The sequence below is a fragment of the Erinaceus europaeus genome, chromosome 15 (assembly GCF_950295315.1).
Source record: "Erinaceus europaeus chromosome 15, mEriEur2.1, whole genome shotgun sequence".
NCBI lineage: Eukaryota > Metazoa > Chordata > Mammalia > Eulipotyphla > Erinaceidae > Erinaceus > Erinaceus europaeus.
In genome coordinates this window covers 4,154,283-4,173,709 of record NC_080176.1, presented here as the reverse complement: position 1 = coordinate 4,173,709, position 19,427 = coordinate 4,154,283, and the positions used below count along the sequence as shown (strand labels likewise).

The 19,427-nt window shown below is 55.8% G+C and overlaps 1 protein-coding gene across 3 annotated transcripts; it reads right to left on the bottom strand.

Annotated features, from left to right (window-relative positions):
• Nucleotides 1-1,107: 1,107 nt before the first annotated feature.
• Nucleotides 1,108-16,029, bottom strand: TFAP4 (transcription factor AP-4). 3 transcript variants are annotated; one of them, XM_060172469.1, is made up of 7 exons: nt 15,859-16,029; nt 4,577-4,742; nt 4,367-4,465; nt 3,939-4,109; nt 3,437-3,577; nt 2,819-2,971; nt 1,108-2,133 (listed from the first exon to the last, which is right to left on the bottom strand). In XM_060172469.1, the coding sequence occupies exons 2-7, from the start codon at nt 4,649-4,651 to the stop codon at nt 1,939-1,941; spliced, it is 834 nt and encodes a 277-aa protein (XP_060028452.1). In that variant the 5' UTR covers nt 4,652-4,742; nt 15,859-16,029; the 3' UTR covers nt 1,108-1,938. The 3 variants fall into 3 exon arrangements, with proteins under 3 accessions (XP_060028452.1, XP_007522049.1, XP_060028451.1); XM_007521987.3 differs by having other exon boundaries at nt 15,800-16,026; XM_060172468.1 differs by having other exon boundaries at nt 3,437-3,520; nt 15,800-16,026.
• Between the last annotated feature and the right edge of the window lie 3,398 nt (nt 16,030-19,427).

Below are 19,427 nucleotides of genomic sequence, written 5' to 3'. Positions count from 1 at the left end.
GAATAGCATAATGCCAGAGAGGATGATCGTAGTGTGGAAGCGCTCGCGCCCCATGAGGAGCTGGCCAGTCTTGCAATGATGTGATTCCTCGCGCCCACCTTTGCTGCAGTTTTTATGAGATGTTTGTGAAATGACAGGGTGCGATCGAGAGTAACGCCAAGATAGACTGGCTGGGCTTCCTGCCGGATTCTCGTACCGCCAAGCTGCACATTAAGCTCACGCGAGGCCGAGGCATGGTGTAGATGGAAAACATGATACCGTTTTTGCAGTGCTACGGATTAGTCGCCATTTTTTACAGTAATCAGATATCAGAGACATGTCTTTCGTGAGTGTTTCCTCGAGGATGTAAAGATGGGGGACTCTTTTCATCCTAAACCCCTTCTCTCAGAGAGGTATGCACTGAACTATATGAGCTCGAAAAGAGAACTAGTTAATGCTAAGCAAAATAAGTCACAATCAAAAAGCTAAAAAGTGTATGATTCCATTTATGACATTTTTGGAAAAAATACAGGAACAGAGTTGACCCCAAAGGGGATGCAGGCTGGTGGAAGATCAGTGCTACCTTGATTATGTCACCACTCTCATAACTGTATGCATTTGCCTTATGCACAAGACCAGAAACTAAAAATTTGCATTTGTCGCAAATGCAAATTTCTCTAAACACTGAAAACAAAGGAACCGGACCACCAACAAACCAACTGTAGGACCTGTGCTCATACACTCCCCATCAGGAGGTGGTATGCCCCTCCCTCACCTAGAGGAGGGGTCTGCTTTCTGAGAGGTTACACAAGTCAAGGTTCCTGAACACCAAGGAGGCAGGACCCTGTGGCTTGCCGCTTCATTCTCTCCTTTAACCCCGTCCAGCCCTAGAAAGAACTGGGATCTTCTGCTTCCACCTCCAGTACCTTTCCTTCCCAGTCTCTGCAGAACATCAAATTATCCCAGGGTATCTGGGGATCCTGATTTCTCTTTCCACACTATACATAAATTGGGGGTGTCACCATGCTCACCCACCCACACCCTCTGTTGTAGCCCAAACAGCCCAACTCCACCCAGGAAGCTTTCCCCCACTTCTACAGACAGCAAACACCCAGGAGACACAGAATCTAAAAAACAAAGTACAAACTTTATTTTGTTTCTTTATAAAGGCACAGTGGCCTCTTGTTTTTTTTCCCCCTACTTTCTTAACAAAATATAATAGCTTCTCCTTGAACACAAAGACCTCAAAATGGTAATAAAAAAATTAAAATTAAAAAAATAAAACCAAAACCAAAAGAACCAACAACAAACGAAACAAAAAGAAAAGAGACAAAGACAAAATTTGGGGGTCAAGTTGGGAGCCCTGGAGGGTGGAGTTTGGAGGCTGGGTGGTGGTGCAGTGGCCCATCCCTGTGCTGACACCGGGCGGGGAGGGGAGAAGGGCAGCAGCAAACCCCAACCGAGAAGCAACGCAGACCCCCAGACCCCCAGACAGCCCCCACCCAGCCAAATCCTCAACCCACATGTAAGTGCTTCCAGGAGAAAGTAGAAAACCAAAAAGGCAGATAAAAACTGGCTCTAGGCTGGCTGAAATACCTTGGGATTTTCTTGGATTTTTTTCCCTGTTCTTAAAAAACACACTTAAAATTGTAAAAAGAAAAAAAAAAAAGTTTTGGCGGAGAGAGACCAGGCACCTCTGTGTCAGCGTCCCCCAGCCTGGGGGCTGAGGTCCAGCCCCAGGAGTCCCACTGCCCCCACACTCTGTGCCACCCCAGCCCCCGGGACCTGGCGCCGGTGGCTTCCTCAAAGGTCGGTTTACAGTATTGAAAAGGAGGTCACAAAAGAGACCCAAATGACGTCGTGATTTTGTAAAAATTCCTCACTTGCGTGCCGTGTTGCTCCCTGGTGCCGCCACGGCCCCCTCCAGCCCCAAGAAGGGAGAGGAGGAGGGCTGGGGGGTCAGGGAAGCGCCCCGAGCCCTGCCAGCTCCTCCCGGCTCTGGTCCATCGCATCGCTGTCCGAGGCCTCTGAGTCGGAGGCAGAGTCGGAGGCGGGCGCGTCCGGGCAGCTGCGAACTGACTTCACGATGACCGCCCTCCGCTGCTCCTCCTCCTGCTCCTGCCGCTCTTGCGTGCCCTCAATGTGCTGGATGGCCTGGGGGGACGGATGCCGGTGAGAAGGGATGGGGTCACCCGGACCTCCGCTCACGCAAACCCCCAAAGGTCTGGCCTGGCAAAGTGGGTTGTCTGCCACTGTCCAGGGGAGACCTCTGCTGAGCTGAGACAGCCCCGGGGCACAGGACAACAGTGTCCTTGGACGTCACCGCGGTGGCTCACTGTGCCCAGGGAAGCGGTCTGTGACTCCTTTCATGACAAAGTTTATGTGACCGTGATTCTGGGAGGCTGGAAGGTTGTTCCCTCCCGGTGGTCTTTTTTTGGTCGCTAAGAACTTCTTTCTTCCCTCCCCAGCTGGAGCCTCACGAGTGCACAGTGTCACCATTCCAGGCCACTGTACCACTCAGAGACGGAGAGAGGGAGAGACCCCGTGGCAGCTGAGTTCCCTCCCTCCAGGGCCGCAGCACCCCCACCACGTGGCGCCAGAGCCTGAGCCTGGGCCATGTGTGACAAGGCAGCTCTACCCAGTGAGCCGCCACTCCGGCCCTGTGTGGCTTCTTGGTCCTTGGGTGTCTAGAGGGGTCTGGACCCAAGGCTGGGCATGACAGTGACTTTCAGGCTCACCTGGGGACCTGCCCCCCTCCCAGGCATAGCCACCTTTATCCCTGTGGCCTAGGAGACTGGGAGAGGGGAGTTCTAGACCCACCCATGATGACCCCAGATACCTGCACAATAGTGTCCAGGTTTTGCCGGGATGTAGAGACAGAGTTGATGACCGAGGAGGGGCCCATGGTGACAACGTTGATGTGGTGGGAGGGAGGGGGTGGCGCAGGTACGATCACCGTGGGGTGGTGGGTGGGGGCCGGCGGGGGCAGGAGCTGTGAGACAGAGAGGTTCCAGGTGCTGCCCTGTCCTGCTATTGGCCGTGCAGCAGGTGGAACACCCCCCAAACCATCTCCCTTTTGTCCCATGCCCCACAGACCACCCTCCTCATTCTAAAAGTCAGAGACAAAGGGGTCTGGGAAAGGTCCTCCAGCCCTCTAGGATCCCAGAGCCCCTCCACCCTCCAGCACCAGTAAGTGGAGGGGCTTGAGACAGAAGTTAGCTGGCCAGGGTTCAGATCTGGCCTGGGGCCAGGGAGATGGGCAGAGGGAGTGTCCAGGACATGCATCCCAAGTGCAGGAGCTGCTCTGCTCCATGACGATACCTCGGCCATGGACAGCCCAGGCCTCAAAGGGCCACTGTCCGGATTCAAGGTGTTCAGGCATGCAAGCCCCCGGCCAGACTGTGCCCCAGAAGAGGCGGGGGCACCCACCAGAGCCCAGCCCCGCCTCTGAGCCCACCTGAGTCCGCAGGTGCTGCTGTTCCCGCTCCAGCTTCTCCTGGTGCAGCAGCCGCACCTGTTCCTGTTGCTGTTGCAGCTGCACCTGCTGGGCAATGACCTTGAGCTTCTCGGGGTACATGTGGGCCTCCAACGAGCGCACCTGGGGCGGAGCAGCGGTCAAGCCCGACGTCCCGCCTCCCACCCTCTGTGGCCAATCAGCACGCCTCCAGCCTCCAGGAGCTCCCCCACCCACAGGGAGGGACCCCAGCACCCTCCAGGTGGTGAAGTGTGGGGCTTGACCTTCCACCCAAGGAGCAGCTGTGACAGCCCCCCCGCCCCCCGAACCAGCTCCAGCCCCCACTCTGAGGCCTGTTGGTGCCAGCCTTTATCACTGCTCCATGTGGAAAGGGGCCCTTAGGCTGAACCCCCCACCCCAAGGGAGGAACCTGTCAGACTTGCTGCCCTGGAGGCCCCAGCCTCCCCACCCCGCCTGGCACCACCAGCGGGAAGGTGCCCCTCACCTGCTCCTCCAGCATCATGCGCACCGAACGCTCCTTGTCCAGCTGCTGCCGCAGCTCAATCATCTCCCGCCTCAGGTCCTCCGCCTTCTCATCCTCCCAGATGTCCGGCGAGCCGATGCCCTCATCCTTGTCCTCTGCTCTCCTCCGCTTGGGGGACGAGCCGCTCAACTCCTGGGGGCCGAGGGAGGGTTAGTGTGTGCTGAAATCCTGAACCCTCACCAGGCACCAGGGACCCAGCACCAGGCTGTCAAATCCAGGTGCCCTAGGCCATCGTGTCCTGCAAAACCAGTGGCCAGACACCCAGAAAGGGGCCCGAGGGACGTGCTTTCTAGAACGGTTACTGGGTGGTACCCCGAGGCCTGGGCAGGCAGGAGAAGATGGGGGACCGGGACCGGGGCCGGGCGTCTAGGAGGACCGTGAGGCAGCACCTGGATGAAGCGCTTGAGCTGCGTGTTCTGCTGCAGGAGCCGGGTCTTCTCCTGCTCCAGAGAGAAGATGTACTCGGCCGTCTGCTGGAGGATAGCCGCCTGTGGGTGGGAAGGGCAGAGTCAGGAAGCCAGTGTCAGCCAGCTCACATCTTTCTCCCCTGCACACCACGCCACTTCCTCCGGGAAGCCTTCCCACACGCCCTGGCCCACCTTGCTGAGTTTCTCTCCATCTGTGTGGGGGATGAGGGTCTTGAGGGACTGGAAGCCGGCATTGATGCTCTGCATGCGTCTCCGCTCGTTGCTGTTGGCGATCTCCCGCCTTATGCGCCGCTCCTGGTCCCTCTGCGTCTCAGGGGTCAGTGGAATGTTGGCGAGGCTGAGGGAAGGACAGGCGTGCTCAACAGGGGCTCCCTCCATGCCCTGCCCTCCAGGGACCCCTGTCCTCAGAGCTCACTCCCAGAGGGCCCTCCCTCCCGCCGGACACCATGCCCCCGGCCATTCAGGAAGACAATGGAGGTTCCCAGGTGTCTGAGGGTCAGGCTTCTGCAGAGCACAAGTGCTGACCCCAGAGTCCCCAGGCAGCGAGCGATGCCAGCCCTGGGAAATCTCCTTTTAAAAATCTACTCAGGGGAGTTGGGCGGTAGCGCAGCAGGTGAAGCGCACGTGGCACAAAGTGAAAGGACCCTGGAAAGGATCCCGGTTCGAGCCCCCGGCTCCCCACCTGCAGGGGAGTAGCTTCACAAGCGGTGGACCAGGTGCAGGTGTCTATCTTTCTCTTCTCCTCTCTGTCTTTCCCTTCTCTCTCCATTTCTCTCTGTCCTATCCAACAACGACATCAATAACAACAATAACTACAACAATAAAAAAACCACAAGGACAACAAAAGGGAATAATTTTTTTTTTTTTCCCTCCAGGGTTATTGCTGGGCTCGGTGCCTGCACCACGAATCCACCGCTCCTGGAGGCCAATTTTCCCCCCTTTGTTGCCATTGTTGTTGTAGCCTCATTGTGGTTATTATTATTGCCCTTGTTGACGCTATTCGTTGTTGGATAGGACAGAGAGAAATGGAGAGGAGGGGAAGACAGAGTGGGGGAGAGAAAGACAGACACCTGCAGACCTGCTTCACCGCCTGTGAAGCGACTCCCCTGCAGGTGGGGAGCCGGGGGCTCGAACCGGGATCCTTACGCCGGTCCTTGCGCTTTGCGCCACATGCGCTTAACCCGTTGCGCCACCGCCCGACCCCTGAATAAATTTTTTTTTTTTAATCTACTCGGGGGAGTCGGGCAGTAGTGCAGCGGGTTAAGCACGTGTGGCGCAAAGCACAAGGACCGGCATAAGGATCCTGGTTCGAGCCCCCGACTCCCCATCTGCAAGGGAGTCGCTTCATAGGCGGTGAAGAGTTCTGCAGGTGTCTGTCTTTCTCTCTGTCTCCCCCACCTTTCTCCATTTCTTTCTGTCCTATCCAACAACGACGACATCAATAACAACAACAATAATAACTACAACAATTTAAAAAAACAAAAAATCAAGGGCAACAAAAGGGAAAATAAATAAATATATATTTTTTAAAAATCTACTCAGGGGCCTGATGGTGGCGCACCTGGTTGAGCGCACATGTAACAATGAGCAAGGACTCAGGTTCAAGCCCTTGGTCCCCACCTGGAAGGAAAAGCTTTGCAAGTGTTGAAGCAGGGTTGCAGGTGTCTTTTTATCTCTATCTTCCCCTTCCTTCTCAATTTCTGGCTGTCTTATCCAATAAATAGATAATAAAAAAATAAATAAATAAAATTGGGGCCGGGTGGTGGTGCACCTGGTTGAACATACTTGTTACAATGTGCAAGGACCCAGGTTCGAGCCTCTGGACCCCACCTGCAGGGGGAAAGCTTCATGAGTGGTGAAGCAGTGCTGCAGGTGTCTCTCTGTCTCTCTCCCTCTCTATCTCCCCCTTCCCTTGATCTCTGGCTGTCTCTATCCAATAAATAAATAAAGATTATATATATTGTCTCCAGGGTTATAGCTGGGGCTTGGTACCTGCACCATGAATCCACTGCTCCTGGAGGCCATTTGTTCCCCTTTTGTTGCCCTTGTTGTTTCATAATTGTTGTGCTTATTATTGTTGTTGTTGATGATGTGATTGTTGTTGGATAGGATAGAGAGAAATGGAGAAAGGAGGGGAAGACAGAGAGCGGGAGAAAAAGATAGACACCTGCAGACCTGCTTCACCGCCTGTGAAGCAACCCCTTGCAGGTGGGGAACCGGGGGCTCCAACCAGGATCCTTAAGCAGGTCCTTGGCGCCATGTGTGCTTAGCCCGCTGTGTTACCGCCCAACCCTCCTAAATTTTTTTTTAAATCTATTTATTGGAGCCAGGTGGTGGTGCACTTGGTAGAGCAGACATTTCTTCATGCACAAAGACCCAAGTTCAAGCCTGTGGTCCCCACCTGCAGCTTCTCACTTGGTGAAGCAGTATTGTAAGTGTCTCTCTTTCTCTCTCCATAACTCACTCTCCCCCCAACCCCACTCTTCCCCTCCAGGGTTTTTGCCAGGGCTTGGTGCCAGCACAACAAATCCACCGCTCCGGGTGGCATTTTCTCCATTTTATTGGATAAGACCAAGAGAAATTGAGAGGAGGGGGAGAAAGAGAAAGAGAGGGCAGGGGTAGAAAGCATAATGGTGGGAGTCAGGCGGTAGCGCAGTGGCTTAAGCGCATGTGGCACAAAGCACAAGGACCGGCATAAGGATCCCAGTTCAAGCCCCTGGCTCCCCACCTGCAGGGGAGTCGCTTCACAGGCGGTGAAGCAGGTCAGCAGGTGTCTGTCTTTCTCTCCCCCTCTGTCTTCCCCTCCTCTCTCCATTTCTCTCTGTCCTATCCAACATGATGACATCAATAACAACAATAATAACTACAACAATAAAACAAGGGCAACAAAAGGGAATAAATAGAATATTTTTTAAAAAAGCATAATGGTTCTGCAAAGAGACTCTCATGCCTGAGGCTCCAAAGTCCCAGGTTCAATCCCCTGCACTACTATAAGACAGCTGAGCAGTGCTCTAGTTAAAAGGAGAGACATCTGCAGACCTGTTTCACCATTTATGAAGTGTCCCCCTGCAGGTGGGGCGGGGGGGGGGGATCGAACCCAGGTCCATGTGCATAGTACTATGTGTGCTTAACCAGGTGTAACACTGCCTGGCCTCCTCTCTCTCCATCTGTATCTCCCCTTTCAGTAAGTAAATAAATAATTTAAATCAATTCATCTAATGAGAGAGAGAATCAGACCACCCCTCTGGCCATGCAGTGCCAGGAGCTGAATTCTGGAATCTCACAGGTATGTGTCCCGGGTTCTGAGCCACCTCCCCAGCTGCACCTGGGACACCTGAGCTTGTCCAGCACCAGGCCACATTCTTGACACCTGAAGCCCTCCCAGACACCCACACCTCTAGCCACAAGCTGTCACTTGCGTGAGAGCCCAGCCCAATCCAGCCAACTATGCCCAGACTTCAAGAAGCAGCTTTAAAGGGGACTGAGGGCGAGTTCTCCCTGAAGGCCAGGATGCAGCAGGAGGATGGCCACCTCCCTCAGGACCTTCAGCTGGGGGTAAAGATGGGAGTGGCAAGGCACAGGCTCAGGCTGAAACTGGCAGGAGGCAGCCAGCCCAAAGGCACTGCTCCCCAGGGCTGGCCTGTGTGTGGCCCGGAGGAAGCGTACCCCCCCTTCCCAGCCCTCTCCAGGTCCCCTTTTCCCTGGTCTAATGGCTTCCAGATGCCGGGCCCCCAGAAGAGGCCACCAGCCCCACCCAAAGCCACAGCCCTGGCTTCCTCCTGAGAGGCCCTCCCGGGGTGACCTGGTCCAGGACTGGCTCACACTCTGAGGTGTGGGGGAGGGCTCTAGGCAGCCCTGGCCCCTCAGGTGGGGGAAGGCCTGGGATCAAAGAGGTGCCCAGGGAGGCCACATCTGCAACAGCTGGAGATTGCCACAACCTCACCTCCACACTGCCACCCTCATGCCCTCTTTGCCCCTTCTCAGGACTCGTTCACCTCCCCAACAGTGAGGGGGTCGGCTGGGAGTAAACTCCACAGCAGCTGCAGCTGAGGGTCTGGGGGTCCAGACCCGGGAACAGGCCACCACAGGAGCCCAGAACGTCAGCGCTGGGCAGGGACCCAGGTCCCTACTTTGCAGGAAGGACTTAAGGCTCAGGTGAGAAAACTGGGCACCCTCACTTCAAGTCCTGGGCACCCCACTTGTCCCAGATTCCCTGCCTGGCAGTGGGGTGACAGGAACAGAGGGCAGGAGTTGATGCAGGTCCTGGACCTGCCCTGGACGGGGGTGGTGTTGTGCTTAGTACTGTGTTGCTTGCAGGCCCAGCAGGGTCCTCCCCATCTGCAAGGGGAGGTGGGTAGCGAGCAAGTCCCCAGGCATTCCCCCAGGAGAGATCCAGGGACCCTCCTCTCACCCAGGCCCCGAGTCCCTGCCAGAGGAGCCACCAGTCAGGGCTGGCCAGGGTGCCAAGGGGTCAGAAAGGAGCCCGCATACGCCCGAGTGCTGATGGTCTGGAACCCCATGAGGGCCAGCAGCAGAGCAGTAAGTAGAAAACAAATGTCAGCAATGAGGAGACAGCAAAAGTGCCCGTGGCCAGATCTGCCATCAACATTCCCTGGCACCACATATGCCAGAGCCAAGCAGTGCTCTGATGCCCCTCTCTCATGAAAATAATTCTTTTTAAAGAGAACAAAGAAGAAACTAATAACCATAGGTGAATCTGTGTAAAGGGTTACTTGTTGGGCTGGGGAGACAGCAAATGGTTATGCAAAAAGACTTTCTTGGGAGTCGGGCAGTAGCGCAACAGGTTAAGCGCAGGTGGTACAAAGTGCAAGGACCAGCATGAGGATCCCAATTCGAGCCCCCGGCTCCCCACCTGCAAGGCAGTCACTTCACAGGCAGTGAAGCAGGTCTGCAGGTGTCTATCTTTCTCTCTCCTTATCTGTCTTCCCCTCCTCTCTCCATTTCTCTCTGTCCTATCCAATAATGACATCAATAACAACATCAATAATAAAACAAGGGCAACAAAAGGGAATAAATATTAAAAAAGACTTTATTTTGCTTAATATTTTAAACTTTATTTAACTTGATAGGACAGAGAGAAATTGAGAGGGAAAGGGGATGAAGGAGAGAGAGAGAGAGAGAGAGACCTACAGTATTGCTTTGCCGCTCATGAAGCTTTCCCCCTACAGTTGGGAACTGAAGTTTGAACCCAAGTCCTTGTGCTTGGTAACACATGCATTTAACCAGGTGTGCCACCACCTGACCCCCGCAGAAACTTTCATGCCTGAGACTACAAAGTCCCAGGTTCAATCCCCAGCACCGCCATAAGCCAGAGCCTATGTGATAAATATTTCAATGTAATGCAGCCCAGTAGGTAGCACAGTGGACAAAGTGAGAGACTGTCAAACATGAGGTCCTGAGTTTAATCACCAGCATCACATGTGCCAGAGATGCTTTCTGGTCCCCTGTCACTCTCAAGTAATTTTTTTTTTGCCTCCAGGGTTATTGCTGGGGCTCAGTGCCTGCACCATGAATCCACTGCTCCTGGAGGCCATTTTCCCCCCTTTTGTTGCCCTTGTTGTTGTAGCCTTGTTGTAGTTATTATTATTGTTGTTGATGTCATTCGTTGTTGGATAGGACAGAGAGAAATGGAGAAAGAAAGGGAAGACGGGGGGGGGGGGGGAGACAGATACCTGCAGACCTGCTTCACCACCTGTGAAGTGACTCTCCTGCAGGTGGGGAGCCGGGGGCTCGAACCGCAGGTCCTTGCGCTTTGTACCATGTGCACTTAACCCGCTGCACCACCGCCTGACCCCCCCTCTCATAAATATTTTTAAAATCTTAAAACAAAAATAGACAGAGCTGGAGCTGGGAACTTGTCCAACTGGTAGAGTATTGGACTTTCTTTTTTACATATATTCTTTATAACTATTTATTTATTCATTCCCTTTCATTGCCCTTGTTTTACTGTTGTAGTTGTTGTTGTTGTTATAGATATCGTTGTTGTTGGATAGGACAGAGAGAAATGGAGAGAGGAGGGGAAGACAGAGAAGGGGAGAGAAAGACAGACACTTGCAGACCTGCTTCACCGCCTGTGAAGCGACTCCCCTGTAGGTGGGGAGCCGGGGGCTCGAACCGGGATCCTTACACCGGTCCTTGTGCTTAGCGCCATGTGCGCTTAACCCGCTGCGCTACTGCCCAACTCTTATTATTGGACTTTCATACCTGAAGGTCTCTAATTCAATCCTTGTTTCAAATGTACTAGGGTGGTGCTCTGGCTTGTCACATGCTGTCTATTTCATGTGAAAGTCTCTCTCATATGTAATAAATTGATGTTTTGTTGTGTTGTGTTTTTACTGCCACCAGGATTATCACTGGAACTCAGTGCCTGAACAATGAATCCACCACTCACTCCTGGTGGTCTTTCCTTCTCCGCTCTCCCCCTCCCCTTATTATAGAGAAATCTCAAGGGAAGGGCAGGGTAGATAGCATAATGGTTATGTAAGAGACTCATGCCTGACGCCCCAAAGTCCCAGGTTCAATCCCCTTTTATTTTTTTATATTTATTTTCCCTTTTATTGTCCTTGTTGATTTTTATTGTTGTAGTTATTGTTGTTGTTCTTGATGTCATCGCTGTTAGGACAGAGAGAAATGGAGAAAGGAGGGGAAGACAGAGGGGGGAGAGAAAGATACCTGCAGACCTGCTTCACCACCTGTAAAGCAATTCCCCTGCAGGTGGGGAGCCGGGACTGGAACTGGGATCCTTACTCCGGTCCTTGTGCTTCACGCCATGTGCGCTTAACCTGCTGCGCTACCGCCTGACTCCCCTAGTCTTCCATTCTTAATAATAGTGTAGCCTGGCTTTGCGGATATCTTCTCACATTAACTGTCACATTCTTCTTCTTCCTCGGAGCTAGTGGCTGGAATACCCATACAGGAGGACTCCACCTTAGGAAGGGAACAGTGACATCAAGTGGTAGGGCCTGAACACCTCTCTACCCTGGAAGAGGCCAGGGGACCAAGGGCAGGGTGGGCTCACACAGTCAGACACTGGCAGGTGACAGCCAGCCCTGTGGCATGTACCAAGCACGGGTGCGCCCTGCCCCCTATCAGCTCCTCCCACACAGGGCAGGCTCTAGTTTTCCCTGTCTGACTCTCATGGAGACCCAGCAGGACCCAGAGGAATTCTAGGACAGTTCTGGGAGGAATGACACTCCCAAGGTCATGCATCTGCAGGCCCCATGCTCCTGTTATCGATCAATGTATAGGCCACCACTGACTTCCCCAGGACAAAAGGCTCCAGGAAGCCCACAGGTCAAGTCACAGTCACACCAGGATGGACCATGGGAAAAAAATGGTTTCAGAGCAACCTCTTGCTCTGCCCAGACCCAGCTGCCTCGCCTAACACACCTGCCAGAGCATTTGCCCAGAAGTCCCCAGGCCACTCCTTTTGCCCCCAGGATGCCCACAAACTGGGGGCACAAAAAAAAAAAAAAACACCAGGCCCGAGAGCCTCGGCTAAGAGCTCCCAAAAAGATCAGGACCTGGGTCCCAGACCTAGCCATCACTAGCCACCTGTCCCTTTAGCTGAGTCTGTCAGCCGACTCAAGCCGCCTCGCTACTGTGTCACCTTATGCAAACTGAAGTGTCTCCCTCCCAAAGCCACAGAGCCTGGCGGGCACCTGGGCGGTCACTAGGCCCCTCCATCTGAACCCTACCCCTACCACCACCACTACCACCACCCTTCAATGCCCTGTGGACCAACGCTGGCTGTTGAATGGTGGACAGCTGCTCAGCCAAACACTATGATTGGTAGAATCACAGCTAACCAAGTGTTCCGATTGGTGGCGAGCTGGCCAATCGAGGGCTCCTAGAGATAAAGGACGGCTAATTGGAATTTCCAGGTGACTTGCTACTGGAGAAAAGGGATTTTTGCAGAAAAATTTTCCCTTTTCTCAAGTTAGGGGCCTGCAGTCTCCTGAGCTCTGTCTTAAGAGTGATTCACAGCAGTGACAGCTTCCCCCCAGAGGAGCTGCAAGGGGGTTCTCGCCCTCCCCAAGAATAAGGCTGCAACCCAACTGGAGGCGCTGGGGCTGGGAGCAGAAGAGAAAGGTCAAGTTCAGATCTGGACCTTGGTCAGGCCACACCCCCTGCCAGCCCCAGCTTCAAAGCTGCCCCGGGAACTCTCACTGCCCCAAGTAAATCATGCGCACACAAAGCCAAAGGTGGGCCAGTCCTCACGGAACCCCTCGGTTGGCTCAAGAGGTCCTTCTCACCAAGGATCTGCAGCAGTCCTGGACGCTCGCCCGGCCCTGCTGCTTCCAGTCCAATGCAGTCTGACCAACCTCCACCCACCCTGATCGCAGTCCCAGGACACGTGGAGTCTGTGGTCTCCCAGCTCTCCCAACATAAACACCTCTCCCTCCCGCTCCTCTCCCTTCCTTCTCCAGACTCCAGTGCAACCCCTGCTGACTGGAGTGAAATTCACACGGGGCCCATGCCATCTCTCCCCTCCAAGCCTGTTTAAGAAAGTGCCTCGGGAGTCAGGCTGTAGTGCAGCGGGCTAAGCACAGGTGGCACAAAGCACAAGGACCGGCATAAGGATCCCGGTTCGAACCCCGGCTCTCCACCTGCAGGGGAGTCGCTTCACAGGCGGTGAAGCAGGTCTGCAGGTGTCTGTCTTTCTCTCCCTCTCTGTCTTCCCCTCCTCTCTCCATTTCTCTCTGTCCTATCCAACAACGACAACAATAATAACTACAACAATAAAAAAAACAAGTGCAACAAAAGGGAATAAATAAATAAAATAAATATAATAAAAAATTTTTTTTAATTAAAAAAAAAAAAGTGCCTCACCCTCAGCCTGCAGGGTGGTGGTGTCATTTAGAGGGGTGGAGGAGGAAGTGTTTCTTCTGTGCCCAGGGCTGCAGAAGAACATTGATGTCTGTCAAGGCCACACAAGAAAGAGCCCGAAACACCAGGAGACTGCGGCTCAGGGGCAGTTCACCCTGGGATCCTTACGCTTCAATCCCAGCCCAAGGCAGGTGCTCCCTAAACACACATCAGGGACACACACACACTGGGAAGCCAGCTCTTTTCGAGAAGAGCTGACCTCTGTCCACTTGGATCACAAACAGACTAAGGCCACCAGGCACCCTCCCTGCAGTCTCCACAGCCACCCCACTTCCAGAAGAGAGAACAGTAAGGAGGCCAGGCCCACCTTACACAGCCTGTGCTGGCGCTGCTGCAGAGCACGGGGCAAAGTCTGCCAGCTCAAGAAGCCAGTCTGTCCAGCCAGGTCCTGCCCCACCCACACACTCAACCCCCTGCAAGTCTGCTACCTCACCAAACAGCACCTTTGGAAAGGAACCAACCCGGAGGCCCCAGCTCCACACCCAGCACACAGGCGGGCAGCCTCTCGAAGCACTGCCAGTGGAGGCCATCCCCAAGGGTAGCCCTGCCAGAAGATGAGGGTTCCTTCAGAGTGGAGCCTGGGCAAGAGAATTCAGAAAAGGTTTGGTCAAGCGCCCTTGCACCTAGCCCGCCCAGGGTCTGGGCAGGAATGACCTGGGGTCCCAAGCTCTCAATAGGTCCCTAACTTGGGCATGCAGCCAGTAAACCCATCCCGCCACTCCTGCAGAGGTGGCCGAGCCCTAGAGCGAGGAAGCCTAGGAGTTAGTGTACCTGGGGTGGCTCGACCCCCAGCTCCCCACTGCCTAGCAGCAACCAGTGGCTCACCTAGGCGCTGGCCCCTAGAATCAGGGTTCAAGCCCCAACACTGTGATACTGTCCCCTTCCCCAACCTAGGTCCTCATTTCACAAGGAGAATTAGGCCACTAACTCAAAGGAAGATAATGCCAATTCATTTCAAAGAATCTGGCAAAACGAACCCTTAGAACATATTAAGAATCGTTGGGTTTCTTTTTTTCTTTTTTTTTTTCCATCTGCTGAGCCTTGGCCTTCTGAAAGAAGCAGCACTCAGAGCAAACTCGGCACTACTGGCCCGTCGGTTTCCAGATACTGACCCTGAACTTGGCAGCTGTTAAGAGAAGGGAGGTGTACCAGAGGCGTGCAACAACCTTTCCCCCACTGGCTTCCGCAGCCCTGGGCCACTGGGCCAGCGGCTCCTCCCCCGCACCCCGCCCCGCGCCGCACGCCCGGGACTGCGGAGCACGTGGCCCCGGTCCTGGGGAGCCATTTCAATTCCAGCACGGAGCGGCTGCACCGAGCCGCAGGTCTCAAACTTGGACACGCGGGGCCCTCCCTGCAGCCCCAGGGCTCCTGCTCAAGATGACCTACCCGGGCCCTCGCCCGGGCCGTGGGAGCCCCGGGCTGCTGCTTTTTAGCAAGTGCCAGGGAGGTTCGGGTGCGCGCGGGAACACCCACCACCCTTTAGTAAAAAGGTGGGTGCGGGCCACCCAGGCCAGACCTGTGCAGTGGCTCCCAGGAGAACTGGCACGCAGGCCCACCCACCGGGCGCGCGGCGAGAGGCACGCTTTTGCTTAGCGCAGGGGGAAGGGCGCGGGACGGGGAAGTTTGCGGTGCCGACCCACGTGCGGCGCCCACCCCGCGAGAACCCGCCGCCAGCGTAGCCCACACACGCCGCCGCGGGGGCAGAGCTTTGTGCTGGGGGGAAAGCGTGGCCCGAGCGAGCCTACATCTCCCACAATGCCGCTCCGGCGGGTGCGGAACTACAGCTCCCGCGAGGCGGCGCGCCCAGGCCCGCCTACTCCAAGAGGGCTGCAGAGTCACGGCCAGGCCGCGCTAGTAAACACCGCCGGGCACGGGCAGCGGCGGCCGGCGAGCTGCAACCGACGTGCCCGGGCCGCGGCGCCCCCGCCGGCCGCGCCGGACCGCCCCCCCCGCACCCCCTCGCGCGCACGCCCCCCGACCCCGCCGCCGCCCCAGCCCCCTGCGAACACGCGCGCTGCCGGCGCCCTGGCCGCCCCCCCCGCGGCCCAAGCCGCGGCGTGGCTGCATTGTACCCGGGGGGGGGGGGGCCGGGCCCCGCAAAGAGGGCGCCCGGAGAGAGCGAGGAAGGAGGGAGAGGAAGGAAGCGCCGCGGGAGGGGGAGGAGGAAGCGCGGGGGAAGCCACCAGCACCAAGCATGGCCGGGACTGCTGCAGAACCACGTGGGTCTGTTTGCAATTTACAAACGTCGCGACTTGCCCGCCTGCAGCGGACAAAAGTGACCGGGGCGGCTTGGGGCCCCCACGTTTCGAAAGAGGAGGGTCCCCGGGCGGCGTGGGTCGGCGCGCGGGGCTGCAGCCACCCCGGCGGCCGAGAAAGGCGAGCGGGTCGGTGGCGCGGGCCATGCGTGTGCACACGCGCTCCCGCCAGGCGGGCTGGCCGGGGGCTGCAGCCGTGGGAAGGGGTGGGGGAAGGAGGAGTACACACCTACAGAGCCCTCCTATCACTTCTTTCTCTGTTTTCCTGAAATGTTGCAAAGAGGGCACCTTCTGAGTGGGCACCATGAAATACTCCATAGCGATCGGCCCCCCTCTGCACGAGCCGGGTCCCGCAGTCCGCCGGAGGAGAATGCAAGATGGAAATCCGAATCAAAGGGCAGCGCCGGACGGAGGTGCAGAATCGGCCGGTCCCAGATGCTGGCGGCGGCGGCGGCGGCGGCGGCGGCGAGGGAGGGAGGCGGGCGGGAGGGGCGGGAGGGAGGTCTCTCCGGCCTGCCTCCCCGGGCGTGTGTATGTGTGTGTGTGTTTGCAGCTGATCAGATGTCTGTTTCAAGGCGGGAAACAGCTGGTGAAAACTCAGCACTCCCCCGGCCTCCTTCCGCGGAGTAAGGAATTGCATGTAAACAAAGGACTATTTGCAGCGCCCCCCCGGGCGGCGCGAGGCCGGGGCGAGAGGAGCGCGGGCCCCCGGGGGTGCGACTGCAGCCCGGGACCAGGGGCCTCCCCCTCGGTGCGGGGGCCCTGGGGAGGCGGGGGTCGCGGCGTACGGGCGCGAGCTGCGGCCGACTACATGCGCCACTATGGGTGATGAGGTCCATCAGCTGACAGGTTGGCAAGCGTAGCAAGAGAGGGGGAAAAAAAAAAAAAAAAAAAGGCCAGCCACAGCGAGGGAACCCGGGCGGTGTGGCCGGGGTCCTGCGGTGCGGGATGCGGGGTTCGCGCGCTCGGCGGTCGGGACGCGCCGCTGGGCCCCGCGCCCGCGCGGCCTGGGGTGCTGCTCGGGGTTCTGGCGTCCCCCGGTTGCAACTGCGCGCCGAGGAGCTGCTCCGGCGCGTCCCTCCAGCCCGGGGCCCCCTGGAAACTTGCGTCACAGCTATCGCTTCCCACATGGAACTCAGGACCGACTTCGAAGGCCGGCCAGCCTGTCCCCCGCCCCCCTGCCCAGCTGCTCGCCGCTGGCCGTCCGGCTGGGCTCCCCAGCCTGGGAATTCCGGAGCTGGGGGCGGGGGGGGGGTAAAAGGGGGACGCGCCCGGCGCCTCGGATGCTGAGACTGCCCCCAGGAAGGGAGGGCGACGGGGAGGGGAGAGGGAAGCCGGGCCAGGACGGCAGCGGCCCCGGGGCAGGCTGCCAGCGCGGCTGGGAGGTCGGGTGCTGCAGCAGGGCCCCCGCCGACCTCCCGGCTCGGCCCCGGGGCTGAGAGGCGCGGCGGGAGGGCCGGGGCTGGCGGAGGGCGGCAGCTCCATTCAAGGCGCAGCCGGCGCCCCACTTGCTCCTCCGCAAGGGTGCGCTCGGGATCCTGGGGGCGCCGCCCGGGTGCTAAAGGGAGGGGGGCGGTGGGGAGAGCTTCCGGGCCCCTCCCTGTGCACCCACCTTCCGTGCCCTGGCCCCCGGGGGATTGGCCCGGGGCACAGGAAGACCACGCCCGCCTTGGAATGTCCTCCCACCAGCCCAGCGCCCTCCCAGCCCCATCCGCCTTCCAGGGTCCGCCCAAATCACGCCTTTGGATTCAAATGGCCCAACTAATAGCAGAGATTACTTTGAGGGTTAGGAAGTAGGATTGCGAGTGGGAGAGATCGCTTAATAGTTACGTAAAAAAAAGTTTTTTTATAAAGATTTTATTTTTTTAATATTTTATTTATTTACGAGAAAGATAGAGGGAGAGAAAAAGAACCAGACATCACTCTGGCACATGTGCTGCCGGGGATCGAACTCGGGACCTCATGCTTGAGAGTCAAAAGCTTTATCACTGCGCCACCTCCCGGACCACTATAAAGATTTTATTAATGAGAAAGATAGGAGGAGAGAGAAAGAGGGCCAGACATCACTCTGGTACATGTGCTGCCGGGGATTGAACTCAGGCCCTCATCCATGAGAGTCTAGTTCCTTAACCATTGCACCACCTCCCGGACCACGTAAAAAAGATTTTCATGCCTGAGGCCTCACGGCCTCAGGTTTAATCCCCAGCACCACCTTAAAGCTAAGCTCAGCAACATTCTGGTCTCTTGTCTTTCTCTGTCTCTTATTAAAATGAAATGAATAAAATGTAAATAAGTAAAGCACAGCACCATTTGGTAGTGCACCAGACCTTACTTAAAAATGAAAGACCGCAGTGGTCCAGGAGGTGGCACAGTGAAAAAGCTCTGGACTCTCAAGCATGAGATCCTGAGTTTGATCCCCGGCAGCACATGTGCCAGAGTGATGTCTGGTTCTTTCTCTCTCCTATCTTTCTCATAAATAAATAAAATATTTAAAAAAAAAAAGAGGCCGGGCGGTGGCGCACCTGGCTAAGCGCACATGTTACAGTGTGCAAGGACACGGGTTCAAGCCCCCGTCTCCCCCTGCAGAGGGAAAGCTTCTCGAGTGCTGAAGCAGGGCTGCAGGTGTCTCTCTGTCTCTCTCCCTATCACCCCCTTCCTTCTCGATTTCTGGCTGTCTCTATCCAACAAGTAAATAAAGATAATTTTTTTTTAAATTATTAAAAAAAAATCTTTAAAAAAAGAAAAGAAAGGCTGGAGGAGCCGGGCAATAGCCAGCAGGCTAAGCAAACATGGCGCAAAGCGCAAGGTCCAACGTAAGGATCCGGGTTCGAGTCCCCAGCTCCCCACCTGCAGATGGTCGCTTCACAGGCGGTGAAGCAGGTCTGCAGGTGTCTTTCTCTCCCTCTCTCTGTCTTCCCCTCCTCTCTCCATTTCTCTCTGTCCTATCTAACAACAAAGACATCAATAACAACTACAACAACAATGAAAAAACAAGGGCAACAAAAAAAGAGAAAATAAACATAAAAAAATGTTTTTTTTTAATGAAAAATGAAAGGCCAGGTGGTGGCATATACATTACGGTGCTCAAGCCCCTGTCCCCATTCGCAGGGGGAAAGCGTCACAAGCATTTGAAGCAGGTCTGCAGATGTCTGTCTGTCTCTCTCCTTCCCTATTTCCCTCTTCCCTCTTAATTTCTGTCATATCAAATAAAGTTAAAGAGAAATGGTCGTGTGGTCTGGGAGGTGGCACAATGGATAAAGCATTGGATTTTCAGGCATGAGGTCCTGAGTTCAATCCCCGGCAGCACATGTACCAGAGTGATGTCTGGTTCTTTCTCTCCTCCTACTTTCTCATTAATAAATAAAATCTTTAAAGGAAGAAATGGTCGGGTGCCAGGCGGTAGCACAGTGGTTAAGTGCACATGGTGCAAAGCACAAAGACCAGCATAAGGATCCCAGTTAGAGCCCCCGGCTCCCCACCTGCAGGAGAGTCACTTCACAGGCGGTGAAGCAGGTGTCTATCTTTCTCTCCCCCCTCTCTGTCTTCCCCTCCTCTCTCTATTTATCTCTGTCCTATCCGACAGCAATAATAGTAACAACACCGATAAACAACAAGGGCAACAAAAAGGGAAAAATGGCCTCCAGGAGCAGTGGATTCGTAGTGCAGGCACTGAGCCCCAAAATAACCCCAGAGGCAAAAAAAAAATGGTAGGGGTAGGGTCGGGCAGTAGCGGGTTAAGAGCACGTGGTACAAAAGGCCAAGACCAGAGTAAGCATCCTGGTTCAAGGCCCACCTGCAGCGGAGCCACTTCACAGGCAGTAAAGCAGGTCTGCAGGTGTCTGTCTTTCTCTCCCTCT